This window comes from Zonotrichia leucophrys, chromosome Z (assembly GCF_028769735.1).
Source record: "Zonotrichia leucophrys gambelii isolate GWCS_2022_RI chromosome Z, RI_Zleu_2.0, whole genome shotgun sequence".
In the NCBI taxonomy this organism is placed as follows: domain Eukaryota; kingdom Metazoa; phylum Chordata; class Aves; order Passeriformes; family Passerellidae; genus Zonotrichia; species Zonotrichia leucophrys.
This window is the reverse complement of record NC_088200.1, coordinates 1,135,085-1,160,156: the sequence shown is the minus strand read 5'-3', so window position 1 is coordinate 1,160,156 and position 25,072 is coordinate 1,135,085. Positions and strand designations below refer to the sequence as shown.

Genomic DNA, 25,072 nt, shown 5'->3' with positions numbered 1-25,072 from the left:
ACTTGCCCAGAGATGCTGAAGTACGGAATAGCTTTGTTAGCTGGAAATCCCTGATGACATTTTTATTATATGTAATTGGAGTATGAGTAGTAGACATACCCAGAGACAGACACCTTGAAGAATTAAGCAAAGCAAATTACATAACATACTTCTGAATCAAAAGGCCAAATAAGGCTGGGAATAACTCTAGCGAGCCATTAACTCACTTTTAGAAATAGATTAAAAATAACCATAGGAGGAGAACATTTTAAGCAAGAAATCTTCACATTTTTATTAGACCAAGTCCTGGCCTGCTGCTGGCAATACCTATTTCAACTCCTTTGGACACAAGTGATACATTTTCTGAGATGGAACAATATTCCTGCTGCACATTTGAAGACTGTCCAGTATAAGTGAAGCTGCAAATGTGACCACAATATCAAGAAAAAATAAATAAAGGTTTTATGGTATTATACAAGAGCAAAATACCACAGTATTATGACTACTTGGAACCTGGGAAACTAAGTGCAAGCTTGAAGAGAGCAAGAGAGAGGAAAACGAATGAGAAATGTGGGAAAAACTGCAAATCCACCCAGTGTTGTATTTAATTTTAGAGGAACTGTCTGACTCAATCATCTATCAACCTTGGAACAGCAAACCTCACGCCAACAACAAGTTCACATAGAGACATTAAAAAGGAGTTGTTGGATGGTGGGGGTTGGGGCCTTGTTTTGGTTTGGGTTATTTTGGTGGGATTTTGGGGAGAGAAATTTAGTTCTTGGAGAGGGTTTTGTTCAGTCTTTTGTTTTTAAATTATTATTCATTTAATTATTTTTGGTTTTAATAGAAAACTTTTCTGGCTTTTTTTGCCCAGGGTACCCTCCTGGTATTTTACTGTTCTTGTCAGAGTGCAAGGGAACACATTAAATGTGTATAATTCAACCAATTGTGGAACTTCCAGTAACATCTTCTGTTGACTCTATCGGGCAAAATATGAGGCAGAAACAAACATTGAAACATGTTACAAAGCAAACATCTTGTCAGTATTATTTTTAAATAGTGCTGATCAGGGTATTGATATTAACTAATGCTTTTGATGTAAGACCCTCAGGAGAACTTCATCCCCACACATAGTGGGGAAGGGGGAAGAAGAAATCCAGACAATCAATGAAAGAAGTGACCTATAAAGTTGCTAGAGGTCAAGGCATCCAAGAAATTACTTTTGCAGAGCAGTTAGATTTTTGTATCAGTTAGTGAGTTTAGCACACTGCTCCTTTTGGTTTTTCATGACTGCAGGCACTTAATTCACTCATATTCCCTATGAGAGGAACAAGGAATAGCTAGCACAGTAAAGTCAGCACAGACCTGCTGCTTCCCTCCTAGACCTAAGTTTCATTCCTCCAAACTTGTGAAGCACCTCACCAATGGTACCTGCAGCAATTCCAGCCAGCTTCTCTATCAGCCTTCAGGAGAGCATTCAAAAACAATTAAATAAAACTCCTAATATAAGCACAGCTGAAAGACCTGGAGTTCCACAGCTTAGGAATGCTCTGGCTGCCACCCTTATTTCTGAGAAGATCTGCTCACACTCCTTGGAGTGTCACCTCTCCACAGTGCAATGGACATGTTATTTTTAAACCCAGCATTTCTTAACCCCTACTTTTTCCTTTAAGAGGTAACATTTTGTTTATGTGAGGTAACTTCTTCCTCTACACTACCTGCTACTCCAGTGACAAAGAAAACTCTAAGTCTTAATTCTCTTGCTTGAAACCTGGTCCACCAGCAACTGCATGGAGCAGGGAAAGTCCCCCCTGGATGCTGGAACAGCCTCATGGACCTCACGAGGGGTGCAGCATCTGAGCCTCACTGGCACCACACTCTGTGGAACACACTTCATGAAAACTCAGCATTCAGACAATTCTGCTGCCAGTTTTTCAGCAAGTTTCTGCTCAATGTACGCAAACGGCAAGTTTTGGGACCCTGTAACTTGGCCAGATTTATCAAACTTTAAGAGGGATTGTAAATGGCACATCTCTATCCACAACTTCACTCCCTAAGCCCCGCTTCCCAAATCTCAAGAGCCTGTTCCAAGGCATGAAGGCTCTAAAACTCCTCAATAAAACAGATGTAAGAATTCAGCATTGGTTAAGTAACATTTTTCCCTAACCTCATTCTCAGAAACAGAAGAACTGTTTTCAATTAAAGCAGTGCCAAAAAAATTTTTAAAAAATCTAAAAAAAAGAGCCTAAGGAAGATACTCAGCATGAAAAGTTTCACCACAAACAACTAAGTCTGAAAAAAAACCTAGGAGCAATGAAAATTGGATTTCACTACAGAAAATGCTCTATAAGCTTATCTTGAGGCATCAATACCAGCTCCAGCCATACGAACATTATTAAAGTGGCAGTTTTAATGATGAAGCATTGAGGAAAGCAGCAGTGCTGAGGAATGAAGTCCTACCCCCAGAACAAGCGTGCCACAGGCAAAACTTTTCATTATCTTGACTAGCAGAAAATGCCTCCTCAGCTCAAAGAACCCAGTGTCCCTGCTCCGTGTCAGAGCGGGGCGTGAGCTGCTGCCAAGGCTGATGAGCTGTTTTATGTCAGCACCTGCCCTTTGGCTCCGCTCTCGCACTGACATCAGACAGGAACACGTTTCTGTCACCAGACACCGCGGCTGGAGCCACACCAGCTCCGCAGCGCTGCCGCTCACGGAACGCCGCTCGGAGCCCTCTCATGGATCCAACCAAATTCCCCCTCTTTTGGGTCGATGGCCAGCGTGGAGGGGATGGCGTAGGGAAAGGTTTTGGTGTGTCAAATTTACTATGAAAACAGAATACTATGGGGGGAGAAAAAGGTTGACTAAATATTACTGACTCTGCCTGCATATTTTTTCCCAGCAAAAACTGATAGTTAACATTGAAATTATACAGAAACATGTGCTAACACTCATTAACTTTACTATTAAAGACTAAAATTACATATATAGCATTGAGAAAGTTTTGGTTCCAAACACTGATTTGCCAGTTTATGGAATGAATTACATAAAGATTTGCATTTATATGAGAAAATATATTTAGAGGCACTTTATTTTTTCTCTAGCATGCACATTCAGTTCCATATTTCATCCTCAGTACCCAAAAATGTAAAAATGTTTTTACCACAGGGCGAGGGAATCCTCTGGGCTTTTCCTGTTCCTAAGCATTTTGCAATAGCGCCAAGCCATAAAGGGAAAAGAAGTTTGCTCTTTGGGAGCACAATTAGGAAATAGTGAGGACAAGCCACTCCTGCCTCTCTGCCATCACCCACAACAGGGCTCTGCCCGTGCCTGAGAAAAAGGAGCTCATATAACTTTTTAATATAATGTACAAAGCAATTCTCATTCTGTATGAGATCAATCTAGGAGTTAAAAAAGAAAATTTGAGCAGCACAATTGCCCTTGAGGTGGTACCACAGTCTCCAGATCTGCACGTGGATCTCACTTGTGTGGAAGCTCCTTGGCAATCCCAAGGTACCCCAGGCAAGCCCTATGATGCCAACAAGCTATGCAGGCCTCCACCATCAGCAGCTGCACAGAGACATCCTTTTAGGCTACCAGGTTTTGAGTGGCTCATTTGAATATTACAGTATTTTTTATAAGAAACATTTCTGCTATCCCAAACAGACAAAATCACACAATGATTTGGGAGGAAAGGGACCTTCAAGATCATCTCATTCCAAGCCCCCACCTGCCATGGGCAGGGACAGCTCCCACTGTCCCAGGCTGCTCCCAGCCCCATCCAGCCTGGCCTTGGGCACTGCCAGGGATCCAGGGGCAGCCACAGCTGCTCTGGGCACCCTGGGCCAGGGCCTGCCCACCCTCCCAGCCAGCAATTCCTCATTCCCAATGGGCCAAAATCTGTCCCTGCCCTCTGGCCCTGGGAGCCATTGCCTGGGTGCTGTCCCTGCCTGCCTTGTCCCCAGGGGCTGTGCAGCTCTCCTGGAGCCCCTGCAGGCCCTGGCAGCGGCTCTCAGGTGTCCCTGGAGCTTCTCTTCTCCAGGATGAAACTCACTCCACATTCCCACAACAATTACTCCAACACTTGATGGAACATCACAAATGCCACTAAACTGTTTGGCATAAGCTGACAGCAGAGCCTTGTTCAAAACAATTACAATTAGCAAGGTAAGACAATGAGAAACACCTATGTGTCGTATTTACATCCTATAAGATCACCTGAAATTATTTGGTAAGTGGGAATCCTACACACATTATCACATGCAAACAGCATGTTTTATTAACCTTGAAGCAAGGCCCAGCATTTAAAACATGAGGATAAGGATCAGGACAGTGGAATTTTATTCCCAGCTGCAATGTCAACTGATTGTGTAATTTTAGCCAAGCTTCAAGCATGTTATTTCCTCTTTTTCCCCTATCTATAAAAATGAGAATTTTCTACTTAATAAGGGCCTTTACATCCTGATGCCCTTGGCCTGAATGTGCGTTGTTCCTGAGCTGATGTCCCCATTTCCTAAGAGATCTCTGACCCACTGAAGAGAGTCAGAGCAGATTATATACACACTGGGACTGATTACACACCCATTCTGTATTTACATACAACTAGCTAATGATATAGATATATAGAATGTATCCAATTATACAGATATAATTATATAGATATAGAAAGGACAGATCTTTGCTTGACAGATCCTCTCAGAATGGCAATTGCTGAGAGAAGCAGTTCAATAAATATAAACTATTGAGGCTGAAATTAGAAGCCAGCAGTGAATGAGATGGATAAACCCAATGCCAAAGTTGAAATTCTGCAGGCCAAAACAGCTTTTTCCTAGGAAAAATATAAAAAATTTTTATATTTTGTATTATCTACATTTCTACATATACATTTGCTTTAACGTATTTACATATGTCATATTTGTATATGCTGTACATACATCTTATAAAACCACTTGAAATTGTTTAAGTGGGAATCTTACAAATTACCACATGCAAACAGCACGACTCCTAACTAAATGTCATATTGATATAATATATTCTAGATTCATTAAACAATTTATTCTCATATGTAACTTACACATTTCATTTTTATATCTCCAAGTATTTTGATCCCTAAATGGTATATTTTTGTATAAATACACTAAATATATAGATGCAGTACACTGGGTCATTTATACTTCTATTATTAAATGTAAGCATGTTCATATGTTTCTGTACAGTCTGTATTTTATTTGTATTTTATAGTTTTTCTACTATATACATACACATCCACACACAGAACTAGGGAGTACCAAATAACTGTCAAATGTGCGGTGTCTACAACATCTCTCATTCTTGGCAGAATTAATTTGATCCAGATTTACCTTCCAGCTGAGAGTGAACTCTGCTGAAACCTCCCATATATCTACTTCCCTTTCTCTTGCAGACAAGAAAAAGATCTTTGTTCCAAGGTCATGATGTGGCTGCCCCATCCCTGGAAGCGTCCAAGACCAGGCTAGATGGAGCTCTGAAGCAACCTGGTCTAGTGGAAGGTGTCCCTGCCCATGGCAGGAGAGTGGAACAAAATGATCCTTAAGGTCTCTTTCAACCCAAACACTTACAAGATTCTACAATTCTATGATCTGATTTTTTTTCTAAAAACAAAAACGCCTATCCATCTCCCACACAGATTTGTCCACATTTCATAATTCAAGTGTTTTAACTATAAAACATTCAGAGGATTCTTCCAGTTTCCAAGTTTTGTATCAAAATGGGATTTATTTTCCCAGTTAGCAGTTTTTTAGCACTTATCCTAAAGATTAAGAAACAGGTAAGAAAATAGGTTCAGCTTATGAATTCCTAAGTGGAAACAAGACAACTTCAAGTCACTACATCAGGGCTTAGACGGGATGTCTCTGTTAGAGACCCTGAATAGACAGAAAAGCGCCATGACTCCACTGCAGAGAAAGGAGACTACAAAATGTAAAAAGATTAAGTCTTTTCCAAACCAGGAAAAAAAAAAGGTATATAAGCTTTGGCAAGGTTCAATGCTAAACCAGACCAAGTTGAGCCAAAAGTAATTTGGGAACAGCCTGCTAAAGGTATAAAAATCAACAGTAAAAGCTTTTCCAAACAATCTGACAGCTCCTCAAAGAGGCCAACAAGCCATAGAGGCCTTTAGGGAGCACTCTGGGAAGGTCAGGGTCTGGCAAATGAACTACTCTGGGTGCATTTCCCAACACTTTCTGCACACTCCATCAACAGATCTGATGCATGACCAGTGAAAGCAACTGCAAAAGCAACACCAACTGCTGCGGTGTCCTCCCTTGGCAACGGGTCCCCTCCAGCAGCTGAGGGCTCTGCAGAAGCCCTGAAGATGAGGGGCTAACGTGTAGATCCCAAAATCAACAGCTGGATGGCTGTGGAAACAGCCAAGAGCTGGTTCTGGGAACAACAGCCAAGGGTTGTTGGTAAGAACAAGCATGAGAAAGACCAGGATGTGGCTACAGAACAGGCCATTTGGAAGAAGGGCAGCACTTTTCTGGGACAAACCCCCCTTCCCTTCCCTTCCCTTCCCTTCCCTTCCCTTCCCTTCCCTTCCCTTCCCTTCCCTTCCCTTCCCTTCCCTTCCCTTCCCTTCCCTTCCCTTCCCTTCCCTTCCCTTCCCTTCCCTTCCCTTCCCTTCCCTTCCCTTCCCTTCCCTTCCCTTCCCTTCCCTTCCCTTCCCTTCCCTTCCCTTCCCTTCCCTTCCCTTCCCTTCCCTTCCCTTCCCTCTCTTTAACCCATCCCCCTCTTTCTCTTCCCTTTCACTATACTCCTTTACCCAAAATCCACCACCATGTGCTCACACTAGGAGGACAGGGACTAACACACCAATTTCCATGCCATGTGTGTAATTCATTAGGAAAGCTTCCTAAACTTGTGTAGACTCTCTGACTTTTGTCATTCCTTCTGACCCCAAACATCTGGGTCCTCCCTTCCCCTAAAGCGTCAGACATTGCAGGCCCAACAGGAGGCTGCCTTTGGAGCAACAGCCTTCAAATGAAGGATCAGGATAAATTCAGGGGGAAATTCAGAATTTTTTTAAGAAATGCAGTGTTTTTATATTGTCCCATATGCCCACATTAAGTCTGAGAATTTCACACCTAAGAATCCTCACCACAGATACAACTAAAGGTAAGCCAAACTTCTCTTGCTCAAGTTTAAGTAATTAATACAAGCATCAGCAGTTGCAGAAACACCTGACTCCTCATTAAGGAATATGCCAATGTAGTTATAGCAATAAAAGCTCCAGTTCTAACTCAAACATCTAAAATCAGCATGAATTTGGGTAAACGTGCCTTATGCATCCAAATGGCATCTATGGACTTTCTTAACTAGTTATTAATTATCATCTGAAACAAGCCCAAAAGAAAAAACAAAACAAAACAAGATACTGGTTAATTAATATACTTTTAAGCAAGCACAGCATCAATTTGTTTGAGGAAAGCATGAGTTAAAGAACTCCAAAATAAACCCAGAGCAAATTGGGAAAAGAAAATGTACAATATATCAACTATTCTGTTCCAAGCTTTTATTTCCTCCCACACCTCTCACACAGACGTAAGAGTTTAATGATAAAGACACACCCCCCACACACACATGATTGCAATTGATGGATAGTGGACCACTTTTAATTGTAGTTGAAAGAATTTGGCACTCTATCCTACCATAAAATCCCTTCCTACGCTTGTGGAAGGACACAATGACAGCTCCACTACGGACACCATGCTCCATGAAGAATTCTGTCAAGCACAAAACCCATACTAACCAGACAGAACTATATGTTTTAATTTCTACAGTCATTACTTCTTTTCAAAGCATGCCTCCTAAGGCAGAAAAAGTGACAAGACAAAGGGATTGATTTGTACATAAGGTGAAATGATTATTTAGTACTTATTTTCCATCTTTAGTAATTGCATTGTGCTTGTCCCAAGTATGTGCCAAACCACAGTGAAAATCTAATTTAAAATTAATTAACTGGAGAACTCTACATACATGCCGAAGCTAACTTCTACAAAGCTTCTATGCTTTAAAAATTGACTTCTGCAATTTGCAAATATGCCAGCTCTTGACATACCAATAGGATGCTGGAATGACTTAAAAAATTACTCCAAATATTTGAGCATGCCATCAGTTTCAGCAGACTGGTGGTGGCTGTGGTGGGGAGAGAGAGTGCAAAACATAGAAGGGAAAAAAAGATGCTATTAAAAAGACAGGAAGAGAAACACTGTAAGAGTGATTGAGAACACATTATTTTCCAATACACAAACTGCAAAAGCTCATAAGGTTATTTTTTCTTCTTCCAGTGAAAATACTAAGAAGCCAAATGGCAAAGATAAACGTTTTCTATTTAGCAAGGACAAAAATTCCCCAAGTAGCTACATATTATATGACAAATCATTATCCTGACTAGACAAGCTACACAGGATTACATTTAAAACATTTTAGTTGACTACTCAGGAAAATAATTATTAAATTTTACTGCCTATACATTGTTCAAAGTAAGTACCTTCTGTTCTAAAAAAACATTTATAAGTCAACAGAGTGCACCAAGGCAACAGGAAAACCATGGAGGAAGAGACAAGAGTAATAGGTAGCTACTTATTTTCTTCCTATCGCTTGATGCACTGAGACAGTAAACTTCCATAGTCCCCTGAGAGCCCATATTAAACATAATGTATTTTCTATTCATAAAGCAGCACCAGCATAAATGGCAAACACACCCAGACCAGCCACACACAATAGCTTTCCCTGCATTTGTTCATTTTAATGCTGCAATTAAATCACTCAGCTCTACCAAGTGCTGTCACCAGGACTTTGTTTTGTGACTGCTACAGCAGTTTAAAATTGTTTGTTTGGGAAAGAGTACAACTTTTGCAAAGCTTCAGAATGTTTTCGAACTTGGGATAGGGAAGGTAAATATATCTCAGAAAAGGAAAAATTTATATAAATCTTCATTAATAAGCAATTTGAACCAATACAGCAATTACAGAAAAAATGCACTGACAGCAGCCACAGCATGTTAAAAGGTTGTAGAAAAATTAAACAGAACATTGGGCAAGAATAGGAACGTGGCTAATGAGCACATTTTCCATCTAGGCTAAGACTATTTCAGGACAGCTCTCTTAATTGCAAAAATGTAAAATGCTGCACTTCCAATTGCATAAAGCCTTTACATAACAAGCAGTTCTCTAACCTAGATCACATGTGATTCCTGTCCAAAAACAACAGGGACAACAACCAGAGGCTCTATAGCTTCTGTCCATCTCCCAGGCTGCTTGCACCAAGAAACAACAAACACCACCTCGAGGGTGATGATGTACAGCAAATCCCAAATTTAACTTTTTACAGAAAAGACAGCACACAAAATCCCTGAACTGAAAAATGGGAGAGGAAGTCAAGGAGGGGGAAAAAGCCTGAAACCACAACAGATTTTTCCATAGCGAAGTCAGATTATCTTTAAGCATGTTGGCAAACTCCACTCGATAATCACCAAACTATTACTGAGATTGGCTGAAACAGCAGACCTGCCACTAGAACTTGTGTGCAGATCTTACATTTGATTTTAGCAGCAGATGCTCCAGATGCTGTTTGAGAGAAACCTTGGAAGAGCAATGCTGCTTCTGGAAATGCCAATGGAACACCTTGCCACCTCTCACTTCTGGTCCCAAGACAATTTAAAGAGGTTGACTAGAAGTCATCTCAAAAGCTTTCTCATCACAGTCATCTGATTCATTTAATAAAATAGTTGGCAACAGGAAAGTTCATGAAGAATCACAAGTAAGGTCAGACTTAGTAGCAATGAAGTCCCCTGTTTAGTCAAGAAAATGAATGTGTCTGCTTGGTAGAGTCCTAGACTTGCTGTATTGTTTTAAGGATTCTGCTTCATCAGGTGGGCTTTTTAACTCAAAAAAACTACTCCAGATTTCACAGACCATCAAATCACTATGGTTGGAAAGATCTCTAAGGTTAAGTCCAACCATAAATTTGTTGCTATTCATTTTTCTTGAGACTAAATTACTGGATCATTGAGAAAACTTACAAAAAAGTAATTTTCCTGCATGGAGACACAGAGAGAATCACAGAATGGTTTGAGCTGGAAAGGACCTTTAGGATCACCCAGTTCCACCCCCGCCACGGGCAGGGACAGCTGTCATGAGCCTAGATTGCTCCAAGCCCTGTCCAACTTGGGTTTGGACACTTCCAGGGGAGCAGCCATACACTCAGAGTGGTTCACCATAAAGACCAGCAATTCTGTTGAAAGTTAACAGCTTTTAAAGACATAATTTATTTCCAATATCCATAATATCCACCAAATTAGATTCCTCAGTGAAGAGAGAACTTCCTGGCAAGTCTCGACTACTGTCTGAAAAGCTCTGACGTCCGGCACACACGTTTTGACAGAAGGCTGTGTGTCCATGTCTTGCTCTCCACACGTGATGTGGAAAAGCAGCACTCAGTTCAGCAAGACAAGCAGTGATTTTGCTTCATTCCCAGTGCCTGAAGGGTCTCCTGGGCCAACGAGCCTACACAACTTCAACCACGTACTAATATCAAGAAGTCCAAAATCGTTGTTCAAGACACTTGAAATTTCGATTTATCTGACTTTGAGACCACAGGCCAACCAATTACTAGGAAGGGGAACTTTTATTTTTACTTTTTCCTCCAGGACATTGCAGGTGATAAGACTTGTGGGCATCTATTCTACTTCCACTGATCAGCTGTTCGTAATGGATGTCTGGGAACAAGCTCTCCTGCTAGAATTTAGTACAGGTTCCATACTAGGACATAAGGCTTCCAAGAAAACCTTCTGGATGAAGAGAATACATGTGTTTTTCGCACTGTACTTACAGATTTACAACTACCTTTTCCCCATGGAGAGCCTTTCCAAACCAAAGGAATCTTTAATCCATTACACAGTATGGGTGGTGTTTCTGGGTAGATACATGCAGTTATACATATCATTTTTGGACTAGTCACTAGGTCTCTGTCAATCAGAGATGTCACAGGCATTCAAGCTGCTGTGCCTGACTGCCACCACCACCAAGATCATAAACAGTTTACTAATATATCCTAGAAAGTACTCTTTATGCAATTTATTGTAAAACTCATTATATTGTTAAAATTAACAATTACTATTTTATTTTCCAGACATTTTTCTATAGCAGTTGTTCTTTTATCATTTCAGAGGTTCTAAAATGTAAGTTTCCTGTATAGGCAATTTCTCATGAATATCACATCTGGCTTGCCCAAGCAGTACAGAAATCCAAGGTAGTTCCAAACACTGTATTTCGAAAAGAATTCAATTCCCTGTTGAGTAAAACTGTTTTCTTTTGACTTATTTTGTTCCTCTTGCCACATTTTTCTGTGAAACAACACTTAACACAAAAGACCCAAGTGTCTGTTGCTGACCACAGAAATTAAAGTTCTTCATAATGTTATTTAAATAACTAGATATAAAGAAATTCTAAAATTACATATTAAGGTTTTAGTTTTTTCATCTGAAAGATGCCATGTATTTCCTCAGGACTGGAAGTGCTTGGGGACATTTTATTTCAACACTCCCACCAGACATCAATGTGCTCTGCATGTGCTGCACCACATGACATACTGGGTTTGCATCTGGAACGTTGCACCAATGTTTCTCCTTCAAACGGTTAAATATGTTAATTATGCACTTTTCCTAACTGTGGTTTTCTGATTGTTTTCAGCATAAACTGTGTAAAAAGCCCAACACAGTTCACCTAGTATTCTATGAAAAATCAAATGCTCCTCTGTTTGCTCCATCACTATGAGTTCAGAGCATGATCAAGAAGCGTCCCTTCTTTCCCTGGAGCACTTCGCACCACTGCTAAAACTGACAGGTTGAAAGTTCAGGGTCTCATCTGAAGATTTCCTCTGAAGTTACTGGGATTCTGCACAAGCACACAACGTCTCTGTGCATAACCAGACCCCAGAACCACACACTGCAAAGCTATAAATATACATCCTTTGCCACGTAGAGGAACATGAGCACTTTTACACCACACAATCTGCTATCATCATCTCCAAAATAATTCTTTACTTGGGAAGAATTTATGGCCTGTGAGGGTGCTGAGGGCCTGGCCCAGGGTGCCCAGAGCAGCTGTGGCTGCCCCTGGATCCCTGGCAGTGTCCCAGGCCAGGCTGGATGGGGCTGGGAGCAGCCTGGGACAGTGGGAGCTGTCCCTGCCCATGGCAGGGGATGGAACTTTAAGGTCCATTACCATGGAAACTACTCTGTGATTCTGTGGTTTGATGATTCGTGGCAGTCCTGGGGGCTTGCTCTGTTTCCAAAGAATGGTGCAGATCCTGATATGTTTACACAAAGCCTTCAGAAGTATTCAGAGAGTAACGCAAGACCAGCTTATGCACTTAGTAAAAACAACTCTTTAGACATGCAGCCCCTAGTAAGATTTGTGTTTAAGAGCTTTGCCAGTCCAAAAGAAGTTTGCAAGCCTGACAACTGCAATACAAGACCTTCCTTGAGAACACAGACAAAAAGAACAACAAAGATGGTTCTCAACAAATTATTCACTTCTCTCTTATTCTACTGGCTAACCTTCTCTCCATTTTTTTTGAATCTAACTACACAAAGCATTGTATTCAGGCAGATATTACATGGGTGGTACAGTGAGAATTAGTTGTGTAAGAGCTATTTCTTGCCTCCAAAGTCCTAGCTCATTTAAGCCCTAATTCAGATCTGCTGAAAACTAGCTTGTTCTAAAGGCTTAAACGAATCTATAAATCTACCTTTCCCCAAAGGTTCAAACCCAGCTGTATGACAGACATCACAGAATGGTTTGGGTTGGAAGGGACCATGAAGACCAGCTCAGGCCATGCTCCTCACATGTTTTGTGTGAACTAAGACCAACAGGAAAGTGAAAACTCTTCAGTTCAGGCTGAGAGTATATGTCTATGTATTTATCAGCATCAGAGTCTCATACTGCTGAACAAAAATCCAAAATATTAGCTGGAATGCTATGAAATTCAGTCCTTTAACAATTACAAGGAATCTTTCCAGAGTCAGACTCATTCTGAAATTTTTCATTTAGACAGAAAATATTATCCTGTTCCTGACCACAATTCTCTTATGAAACCTAGTTTTAAATTTATTACCTACCCAATTCAGCACAAGAGTGACAAGGTCTCAACTCTGTCATTATTAATATCCACAAAAGGAATACAGGGTTTGGATCCCAGCCAAGGAAAATCTGTCCATTGTACTGCAGCATTTCTACCAGTAATAGTCTACCTCAAACCTCACAAAATGCTGGAAAATGAAGGGGGAAAGAGAGCAGTGTTTGGCACAAACACTGGACAAAATACTATCTAGAAAGACAAATATGAAAGCATTTTTGTTTAATATGCTAAATAAAAATAACGTGTGAGAGCCTATCAGACCAACTTGCTCTCCACTTGGCATAAACAAGCCCCAAACAACAGTCTAACAAAGGAAGTTTTTTACATTAACTCTTGGATACACATCCACATCAGGAATGGGTTTGCATCACAACAGCCATTTACATGTAAGCAACATGCTTCATGTCAGCAGCCAGGTCACACCTGGGTTAGAGGTGCCAGTCACCCTCCCACCCACAGCTGCTCCACCTTCCCAGCTCCACACATCCCCATTCTTTGTCTTGCAGGACAGAAACAAAGATGGAAAGCACCAGGAGACAATATGGGACACTTAGGCAACAAGGGATTTGCTTCTGTGCCTGTCCCTCAGCCTCTCATCTATCTAGTCCTTTCCTTTACTTCACGCAGCACTTAAGTTTACAGTGTTAGTTTTATTAAACTCCAATATTTGCTAAAAGATAAAATAAATAAAGTTGCATTCCCGCTATGGTGCTGGTAGCATTTTTTCCCTCTTGCTCTAGCCCTTCACTCAGTCAGCCTGCACAAAAGCAGCATGTCACTTCAGCCTGAGCCACATCCCCTCATCTGTGACAATCACCACCACCCAGACACCAACTGACAGAGCTTCTCAACAGCACAGCTCTGGGCTTCATATATATTCAAAATCCAAACAGAAATCTAATTGCTTAGAAGCGAGCAAAAATTCACACTTTCCTGTAAGGATGCTAATTGAATTTCCATGTAATGCAGAAATTTCTTTTTCAATAATGGAAATCTATTCTTTTCAACCAGGATGTCTATTCCTAGGTGCCACATTCTTTTCTTGTTAATAGTATTTTTCTTTCCCCAAAGTGAGTCACTCTGGAAAATGCCATTCGCTTAAAAGAGAAAAATTGACAAACAACCCCAACTGTCACAAAAATGAATGTTCATGCTCAGTGCTACAACTACCACATACCAATAACTTAAACCTCAATCACGAAAGTACCAAATTACTCAACAATAGTAACTGGCCTCAGGACAAGGAAATAAAACTTAAATCTGCAACTGTGAAAATAGTTTCTACTAATACACTGCTAAGCACATGATCTGTTTGGCTTTGCTCTGCTTTGGCTGGGAAGTCTTTCGCAGAAAGACGGAAAAAGTTTTTGATGGCTTATTCAAAAGGAAAAATAGCCATTTATCAGGTTATGTAAAAATCTCATACTTGTGTTGGAAACTACAGTTTGGCAGAACACATTCAATTACCACTGGGTCTTCTAGAACATTAGGTAAAAAATAACGATGGTATAATCGCATTAAGGGTTTGTCTTTGTTGGTTTAAGACAAAGATTTTAGTCAAAGGCCTCATTAAATCTTAGATCATTCTGTGCAGAGCTTAGCTCCTCTGTGGGTCTACAAAAACAAGGAAGTACAACTATAATCCATAGAAATAAAAGAAAGATGGAAAGACTTCCAAGTTTTTTATGCTTAAAAGTAGAGAAACATTTTCCCCTTTTGAACCAAAATTATCCATTAGAAACTAATGATCATTAGCTGTGAAAATGAAATTATTTGTGAAATCAACTCTCAAAATCAAACACTTCACTCCATATAGTCAATACTGCAAGTTTGTGCTCCTAAGAGCATACTCAACAAGGCTCAAGTAAAACATACTCCGAGCCACATGCAGGGGGTGTGTGCTACAACCTCCAGGGAGGTTGTAGAGGTTGTAGCACCTCAAAATTACAAAATACTTTGTAGCCAAGACTTTCACAGTATTTCCTCTTAGCACAGAATGGTTTGGGTTGGAAAAGACCTTAAAGCTCCTCTGGTTTCAGCCCTTTGCCATGGGCAGGGACCAAGCTGCTCCAAGCCCTGTCCAGCCTGGCCTTGAACACGTCCAGGGATGGGACTTCTCTTATCCTTCAAAACATTTTTGTCTCACATTCTGCAAATTCAATGTATTCTTTGCATACCAACCACAATAAAAAAATGCAAATAACCAATTTAAAACAAGGTTGCTTAGGAAAATAAAGGCACAGTTTTACGATCTTTTGAGTTTTATGATTCTATGAGTCAAGGAGCAAAGCTTCTGTACAGAGATCTGCAAGACTGCAATTTGGAAGTGCAAATATACACAGAAATGCACACAGATATTCTCACTACAGATTAAAGAGAGTCAAGTATCCATCTGATTCTGGGTTTTGGTGCTCTTCAAAGATTTGCTTCCACAACACATTTTGTTTTCCTTCATTTCCCTCAGAGATCCAGCAAAAACTACCACAGTCATCTCCAAAAAGCACAGTATTCCTTCACACCATGCACATTCAAAAGCCAGAACAACAATCTCTACTTGCATTAATGACTCGTTTATGGAGGCAGTTAATTACCCATCTCCTTCTGGACAGGTGCTTAGCACTGGCAAGACAGGTACCACTTTCTGCAGGGAATATTCTTGTCTCCTAAGTACTTTTACTAAATCAGAGTTCACCTGCAGGCTCCTTAAGTAAGAATTGTATTTAATTTATATATCTTCACATTTAAGCACTGTAGTTGAGTAGACTGACATCACAAATTAAGGCTTCTCTCCTGACGAAAATATTGAAAGGCAGATGAAACTGTTTCAGAACTTGAACTAATTTGATCATGAAACAGAACTTCCACATCTAAAATGTGCCTCTCCTATCACAAGTCCATTCCATGCTGAACATATTTCATAAACTTCTCTTTAACCTATTACATGTCAAAAAGTCTACCAGACATCAGGAGTTATTTAGTGAATGGGTTAAAATACAGATTTTCCTTGCAGATGCACTAAAAAAAAATCTATCATCATTTATTTCAGGGAAGGAGCAGAAGCTAAAGGTGAGAGGGAACAGGGAACTAAACAGAAAGCACAGACACCCTTTCCTCTACCCTTGTTTTACCTATAATGTATCAATAATAAAATATATATAAAACCTTTAAAAAAATGCAAAATAACATGACAACTTCACAGAACTGGTACTCCAGTAGCCTACTGGAGCAAACAGAACCCCTAGAAAAAGGAGCTAGCTAATCAATATTTCCAGACAGGCAGTGCACAGCATTGCCTTTTCAAGCCTTTAGTCTTTACACACACAACCAATCAAAAAAACCACAAAATTTAACTATTAAAAGGAGTTTCACACGCCAGACAATGTAACTCCCCTGCTCTGTTGAACATGGACAATGGTTAAAATTAGTGATCTGATGTCTGAATACTCCCACTCCAAAATATGGCACAGACATCTGGCAGGACAATGAAAGGGAAACAGTTAATGTGTTATTCAGTAACATGTAATTTATTAACAAAAGCAGCTTCGGATGGATTTAATCCATGAGCAGACCTGAAAAACAATTTTTAAGAAAGAACAATAGAAAGCCAATGAAATTTGTTGAGCTTTATCAATGCTCTTCCATCCTGACTTGCAATGCAGCTCAGTTTCTCCTATCCATCCAATCTGTCCAAGGCACCTGTCAATTATTAAACATCAAATTTAGACCTTTCATAACATGGCATCACTGCATCTGGAAACAAACAGATCATCATTTTTCCTGACCTATCCATTTTCATGAGAAATCATGCAGCTAAACAATGCAGCCTGAGCACTTTAGTGCAGGTGTTGTCAAAATTATGAAGAATAAATCCCTTATGGAGCTGTAAGTTGTAGGTGTTATTTTAACATCCAATATTAGTGCAAAAGAACCTAATTCTCTGAGTCATTAATGCTACAAAATCTGCATCTGCCATCCAGAAGGAGTACCATCAAAAACTTCAAGATCAAAAAACCCTGGAATGGTTTGTGTTGAAAGGGAAAAGTTAAAGCCCAACCATCCCACCCCTGCCATGGGCAGGGACAGCTCCCACTGTCCCAGGCTGCTCCCAGCCCCATCCAGCCTGGCCTGGGGCACTGCCAGGGATCCAGGGGCAGCCACAGCTGCTCTGGGCACCCTGGGCCAGGGCCTGCCCACCCAGCAATTCCTCATTCCCAATGGGCCAAAATCTGTCCCTGCCCTCTGGCCCTGGGAGCCATTGCCTGGCTGCTGTCCCTGCCTGCCTTGTCCCCAGGGGCTGTGCAGCTCTCCTGGAGCCCCTGCAGGCCCTGGCAGGGGCTCTCAGGTGTCCCTGGAGCTTCTCTGGTGCAGCTGAGCAGCCCCAGCTGTGCCAGGCTGGCTCCAGAGCAGAGGGGCTCCAGCCCTGGCAGCATCTCCGTGGCCTCCTCTGCACTGGCTGCAGCAGCTCCAGCTCCTTGTGCTGTTGGAGCCAGGGCTGGGGCAGCTCTGCAGGTGGGCTCTCACCTGAGAGGAGTATCTGTTAACACTGTACAAGAAGTGCAGCAGCCCACAGGAAGAAGGTACCAAACCTTTAACTCACAGAGTTTGGACTGTTGCTTAGACAGCATGGATGGTCAAGCATCTTTGTCATTTGAAATATGCTCAAAAATGAACTTGAAAAATACTTTTTAAAGCCTTTTCACATTTATTGCTAAAATAAAGATTAGGTAGGAAATGAACATTCTTGTTGACACTCAATTATAAGGCAAAGAGCTATGGATTTCTTACCATCCACTAGAAAAAATTTATAGGACTTTAAGAAAAAGTCAAACATAACTGCTTTTGCTGCTCAAGTTCATTTTTTTACATAGCTGATTATTGACATTCTTTAATTATAAATACTGTCTATCTCAATTCTATTTCCATAATTCTCTAGAGCAAAGAAGAATTTGGAAAGCAAGAAATACCTGCTTCTCAGCCATATAAAGTTCCTTTTTTCTAGCCCTAATCCTTGCAAAATATCAACTTTTAAAACTTTGTTACAATACATCAGCTTGCTTCTTGGTTTCCTTTAACAAGCAATTTCCCCTAAAGAATTAAAGCAAAACCATTTTTGAGCCAATAGGTTTTCTCTTCTCTTTTATAATGGGTTATTTGAAGCTGCTCAGGTTTTGGAATATCAGGATAAATGTCAGGGAGATAAATCACCAACACACCTCGTGAAACTTGCTGCTGCACTCTCAGTAAACAAGCTGAAGCATATGGTTACAATTAGGGTTTGTATGACCACAGAAATCAGAAGCTCTAGTCATGAACCACAGCCTTGCTGCGCTGTGCACTGATGGTCCCTGCTCCAAACAGCTGACAGAGCGACAGCACAGCTCCCTGCACAACACAAGCCTGGGCAGTGCCAGGAAGACATCACAGAAAAGAGTTTAAAAACGCATAAGCCTCCACAATGTTAAGTATGAAAAATGTTGTCACTGTCACAAGGGTGGAGTGGTGGCGGTCAAGGGTCCCCAGGAGCACCAGCCTGTCCAAAATTAAAAGAAAAATGTACAGTTTCACAGAATATCAGAATGGGTAAAGGTGGAAGGGACCACAGTGGATCATCTGGTCCCAGCTCCCTCCAGCAGCAGGGTCATCCCAAAGTAATGGCACAGGATTGTGTTCAGATGGTTTAGAATATCCCCCAGCAAGGAAGACTCCACAGCCTCTCTGGTCTGTTTCAGTGCTCAGTCAATGCACAGTGAAGTTCTTCCTCATGTCCAGGTGGATCTTCCTTGGCATCAGCTCCACTGGTGCCATTGCTGGGTCGCACAAAGAGAGTCTGATCCCTGCTCTGACAGCTGCCTACAGATACTGATAAGTCTCTTCAGAGTCAAAGATTTTTCAGAACTATCAAGCCTAGGAAATGATAGTATAAACTGCTATTCTGGGAAACCATGCTTTGCTGTCACAGCTGTCAGTGTATGTGCAAAGAGCAGAGCTCACAGAGCAAAGCCCATGCTACCTGTACAGCTAGTTCTGACTAACAGTGGTTTACTATCAAAATAATGTTGGTGAAGCTAACAGGACTGATCAACAATTTCATGGACTCTCAGGATGGTTTGAATTGAAATGGGACCTTAAAACCATTCCAAACCCCCTGCCATGGGCAGGGACAGCTCCCACTGTCCCAGGCTGCTCCCAGCCCCATCCAGCCTGGCCTGGGGCACTGCCAGGGATCCAGGGGCAGCCACAGCTGCTCTGGGCACCCTGGGCCAGGGCCTGCCCACCCTCCCAGCCAGCAATTCCTCATTCCCAATGGGCCAAAATCTGTCCCTGCCCTCTGGCCCTGGGAGCCATTGCCTGGCTGCTGTCCCTGCCTGCCTTGTCCCCAGGGGCTGTGCAGCTCTCCTGGAGCCCCTGCAGGCCCTGGCAGGGGCTCTGAGGAGCCTTCTTTTGTGCAGGTGAACACCCCCAGCTGCAGAGGCGCTCCAGCCCTTGGAGCATCATTATTTCTTAATTATACTACAATTGTTCTGGTTTCAGATGCTTGTCATTCAAATCCCAAGAGCTTGGTGCAGCTCGGGACAAATGCCACCAGAAGTGCTATTGCTGTATTACCATTCTATACTCTCACACTATGCAAATACACAAAGATAAATTAATTACATTACAAGAAACAGAACATACATGGCACAGTGTACATCAGAGAAGTGTCTAAGAGCTTGATAGTGAGTACATCTCTGGTCTGCAGAGATACTTATCAGACACAATATATTTCTGTACCAATGCAATTAAGGCAGAAGGTGAGTTTTTGTCATAAAAACTTGAAAACTCTCAAAGGCGACACTGAGACACTGGTCAGGCAGCATCAACCCTATTTCAAACCATCTTCTGTGGTCCTTGTAGCACCCAAGCACAGATTTTGGGCAGCATGAAGCTGCTCTGGCACCAGTTTGCTGTGCAGCTCTTGCAGACTGCCCCTGCCACAGCTACACAACCAGAATACTCAACTATTCTCAAAGCACCTGTGCTTGAACTGCAGCCACACACTTTGCTCTGTGTCAGGCACATTGTCACAGGAACTAAGTGAAAGATTAAAGATTTGGAAACTTCCTCAATCTTCCTATTCAGACAGGGGAAAATATCACAGTTACAGCATCAAGAGCACTTACAGACTGTAAGCAAGAAGGAAAATGAACAGACAGAACGGGAAAAGAAAGCTCAAATGTACATTTCCATTGTGGTGGGCATGAACAGGCAATTAAGCATTGACTAAGCACTAGAGACAGACACCAGACCTGTGACACATCACAAAAAGGATCTGGAAGGTAGAGGCAAGCAGAGTGAAGCATCTGCTAGCAGAAGTAAAGGTTGGTGAAACCATAACAATAGGAAATAACTGACATATTGTTAGTATCTTTTTGTGTCTCTCTACTTTGATATGTTTTAATGTAGATATTACAAATCAGGCTACACAAAATTGAAGAGGAAAAAGATAGTAACATAAAACACTAAATATTAATAAACAGTTTTCTTGTAAAGTTAAAAACTATCATTCAAATGCTTCTATTAACCAGAGAGCAGCACCAAAACAAAAAAAATAGAATAAGCTATAGTGTATATAAATCACAGATATACAACGGAGGTCTGACACCTTCAGGTATCCTAATGCTGAACAGTACAGTGCAGAGTAAAGCATATACTTGCCTGATATAACATCACCAATGGCCAGGAATATTTCTCTAGCTCCAACCAAAGTACACAGACATGAGAAAACAAGCCATCACTGATCACTACACACTGAATTCTGCAATTTCTATTAATGCTACAACAGTGCATTTGTGTGGCAGGTTAGTTATGATGATGACTTGGGTGATTAATGAAGCTGAATCCGGTCAGTGACTCTGCTTGAGCTCCTTACAGATACAGCATTGTACCCCTCACATCTATAAACACCCCAACAGCACAAACCAAGTCAATAAGATCCCACTGTTGCAGTAACTCCTCACTTCTGCCAGATGCATTAGTGTCTGGAGTTGTTTTTAATAGCAAAGTATAAACTGGATCAACTATTTCAAAGGAAACCATCTAAATTGACTTATTTTTCAACAGTCTTGAGTAGCACTATCATTTCCCTGTCTTAGCACATCATCTGCTTGGCAGTTCCTCACTCTAACAAGGATTCTATTTTGCAAGCAATAAAATGACTAATTTAAAAAAAATATTGCTTGTCCACAAAAAGTTGTCTCAACTTAGATGACTGTAGACTATGAATTGGCAAATGTTAAGAAATCTCAACAAAAAAGAAGAGGGAACTTAGAGCCAGCAAAAAAACTTGGGTTTGAGGGTAAGTTGGTTCAATGTGCTTTGTGAACCAAGAATAATTAATTTCTGGTTTCCAATAAATGAGTTTCTAATATCTAAATTCTACTGCCATGGATATTAATGTCATTTATGCTTCACAACACTGCCCCAGATCTAGCAGCACTTTACAATTACTGTGCACACCTACTGAAAGACCACAAAGACAAAGCAAAGTTGACTCAGTAGAGAAAAATCTCCTTTATGAAGTCACAAAAATAAATACCATTATTTTTCCCCTCCTTCCAAAACCACCATTGTTTCTTTAATTATTGGAGCATAACAGAATTGGCAGGACAATCCAATCCAGGTATTTTATATCCAGGACAGAAAAAGGTCCTTGCACAGAGGTAACCTGGATCCAGACAGAGGCCAAACCCAGAAGCAATTGGTGTGAGGATGTTGGTTGTGTGGTTTCAGAGTTAAGGAAGCTCAGGAGAGGAAGAAAAACAGGCTACGAAGGATGAGAAGCAGGAGAAGGTTAACTGTGGGAAAGGGTAAAATTCTACTCATATCGTGTATAATTATCACTCCTGCTGAATCACAAGGAAGGAAAAGGAGGGTGGATCTAAAATACGGTGCTTGTAAGAGTTTGTTGATCTCCTGCTGCAGTGCAAGTGACTACAAAATAAGAGTAACATTATACATGATAATTTAGATGACTGTGGTATCAAGTAAAATAATTAACATGTACAATAATTATTTTATGCCTCGAAAAGTCATATTAAAAATACTTTTGTTTAAACCAGGTTCCTATCTCCTTTCATCCTATGTAGATTGTATTTAGACTATTTCAGTAAACTTACTTTAAACATTATGTGGTATTTAAAAGGCACTGAGCAACACAGAAGTGAGTTTTCAATTCCTCCATTCTTTCAATTTCTATCATGTAAAGATTACAAAACACAAAAAAGTAATACAATACAGAAATCACATCAAAGTTTTCCACAGGTGTCTATTGCTCAAAATTCCCTTTTGTTCCCTAACAGATTGTCACCTCGTGTTGCTGCATCTTCATTTGTGCTGTGCTCTACCCATGTACCTGAGGCTACATGAATCAAAGTATTGATTTGATAAGAGTTAATTCAGAGATAAGACAGGTAAATATGCCATTTACTCTACAATCCTACTGTGCCCACGTTTCACCTATAGTCCAACATCATATATAGGCAAATATTTTTTTAAAAATCTCAAGCAACTGTCTGGGCATGGACAGAAAAAACATGTCTGTTTTTTAACAGGATGTGGTACTCCTTTTTTCCCTTTTCCCAGGCAGGAAATTAGAAACCTCTTTAAAAAGGCTCCTCTTCTTAAAGCTTTAAATGAAGACACTTAATTTGCCGGTCTAAGAGATGGCACTTCAGGTACTCATGAAAGAAGCAAGAAAACAAGCGTAGGCGTATGCCAAGGTAGTTGCTAAGGGAATGGTTCAAGAGGAGTGAAGGAGGTGGGAGTGTAGGAAGAGACAAGAACAGATGTAGGCTGAAATCTTAAGAGTTTGCATTAAGAAATGGAAACTTAATATACAACGGGTAAAAAGTCACAGGGGATATCATGTAAGAAGTGTTACAGAGGGAGGCTCGAGTGGTGGCAATATGGATGCATTTACAAACCAGTCAAGTAACCAGAAGAGGGGAAGAAGTGTTTTGCCTGTGGCAGCACTGACACAGAAAGACACTGGAGAGATCAGAATTAATAATAACATAAATAACAGCAATTACTCCGGTAATACTACGTGCCAAAACATGCAGCAAAAACTGAAAAACTACAACCCAGATACTGAAAACTGTTTCAGAAAAACATGTTAAGGGCAATTTCTCCTTGCAATTGAAACGAAGGAAAAGAATATAGCTGATGGGACTCTCGAATAAAGCACTGCGAGGAACAATTTGATTAACCTGGCGTGCGTGTAAGTGAATCGCAAAGCAAGCCACTGCTCTGCGCTGGGTTTGGGTGAGCGACACGAGGCAGGCGCAGCGCGGAGCGCGGACGGACGGGGCTGAGCGCAGCAGCCGCGGGCTGTTGCTGCCGCCCCGAGGAGGGACGCGGGCACTGCCTCCGAGCGCAAGGTCTGGCAGAGCCCTTGCGGCCTGAACTTCAATATTCCCTCAGGAGGCCGCCAGTGAATTGATTTCACAAAAGAGCTAAATAAATAGTATCGGTTTTAACAGCAACTGACTTGCAAAGTGTTCTCTAGTTTAGCGGGGAGAAAGAAAATAATATCTACCTTTGCTGTTAGCACTGTATTATGTTTTATTCTCAATCAGTGGAAAAGAAAAAAACCTCTAGGACAGATTTTTATATACCAGTAAAACACATCTGGTGTGGGGAAGGGAGCAGCCACCAAACAAAACAGAGTGTATAGTATAACAAAAATGAGAAACCTTCTTCTGAACAACAAATGGCATCAAGTCTTTGCTATTCTTCAGGCAGTATTTCTCTACAGCAAACAGTCTGGAAAAGGTCAGAATCTAGTCATACTTATCAGGAAAAAACATTAGTCAACTTACTGGGAAAGGCACAATATGTTACAAAAATTCCTATCTAGGTTGCTCCCTCACATCAAAGAGCCCTCCTAGGAGGGACCCCTTGGGACCACCTAACCCAACCTTTTGCCCAAGCAGAGCCACAGAGCAGGTCACCAGATGCACACAGTAATTGTAAAGAATAAAATGTGCACATAAAACTATTTCTTGCAACACTTTAAGTAACTTGAAGTATGTGATTCATCAAATAGGGCACTACTTGGTTGGTTGGGGGCTTTTTAAAGTGTGAGTAAAAAAACCCAGGGGCTAGGTGATACTTTTACCATCTGCTGTCCTGCAGGTATAATTGCTTCAGATTCTAACACATCTCAAGATGGGCCACGCAGGCCTGTGGACAGCTTTTCTACACTGGTATCACTTTGCTGAAAAAGAAATGGGCTACAGGTGTGTCTGCAAGAGAGGGCACACAGAAGGCAATACTTCATATGGTCTGAAATACAATTTATAGAAAATCAGACTCACTTGCCACCCCAGATGCAATTCCATAGAGCAGTCCTCCTCCATCTGTTTGCTGCTGAAAGACGTGGGTCCCTGGAGGAGGGCTTCTCTCTTGTCTAATGAAATTATACAGCAAAGTTTTCACAAGTCTGCTGGTGTATGGGAGACTGGAAAGGAAAAAAAAATTTAGTTGACTCACAACTCACAAAATTTGGCACAACAAAGTCCAGGTAGGGTGCAAATGCTAGTGTTTGGCATTAAAAATGGTCAGTAACTCTCCCAATGCTGACAAGACTGGAAAGGAAAAGAACACCAAGGTCTTGCCCATGCAAAGCTGACCAGACTTCACCAAGGGTCTGAAGGAGCATTTTCCACAGCAGGATCATGAAAACTGCCTTCTGGGTTTTGTTTTTTAAGTACTACTTTTAAATAAACCATTTAGTTTGCACTGTATTCGCTTACCTCAAGACATAACTGGAAAAGAATTTATGCAATGGGAAGGAACGCTGTATTTTTTCAGTTTTCACTCCATGCTCTAGTAACACAGAAGAGGTACCAACAGCATCTTTCCACACCCACAATAT

The 25,072-nt window shown here is 41.1% G+C and overlaps 1 protein-coding gene across 2 annotated transcripts in view; it reads right to left on the bottom strand.

Annotated features, from left to right (window-relative positions):
• Positions 1-25,072, bottom strand: part of DYM (dymeclin) — a 211,258-nt gene that overhangs the window by 142,551 nt on the left and 43,635 nt on the right. For both annotated transcript variants that reach the window (XM_064736044.1, XM_064736045.1), the window contains exon 8: positions 24,513-24,655. In XM_064736044.1, the coding sequence (XP_064592114.1) occupies positions 24,513-24,655 (143 nt within the window). The remainder of the gene's footprint in view (positions 1-24,512; positions 24,656-25,072) is intronic.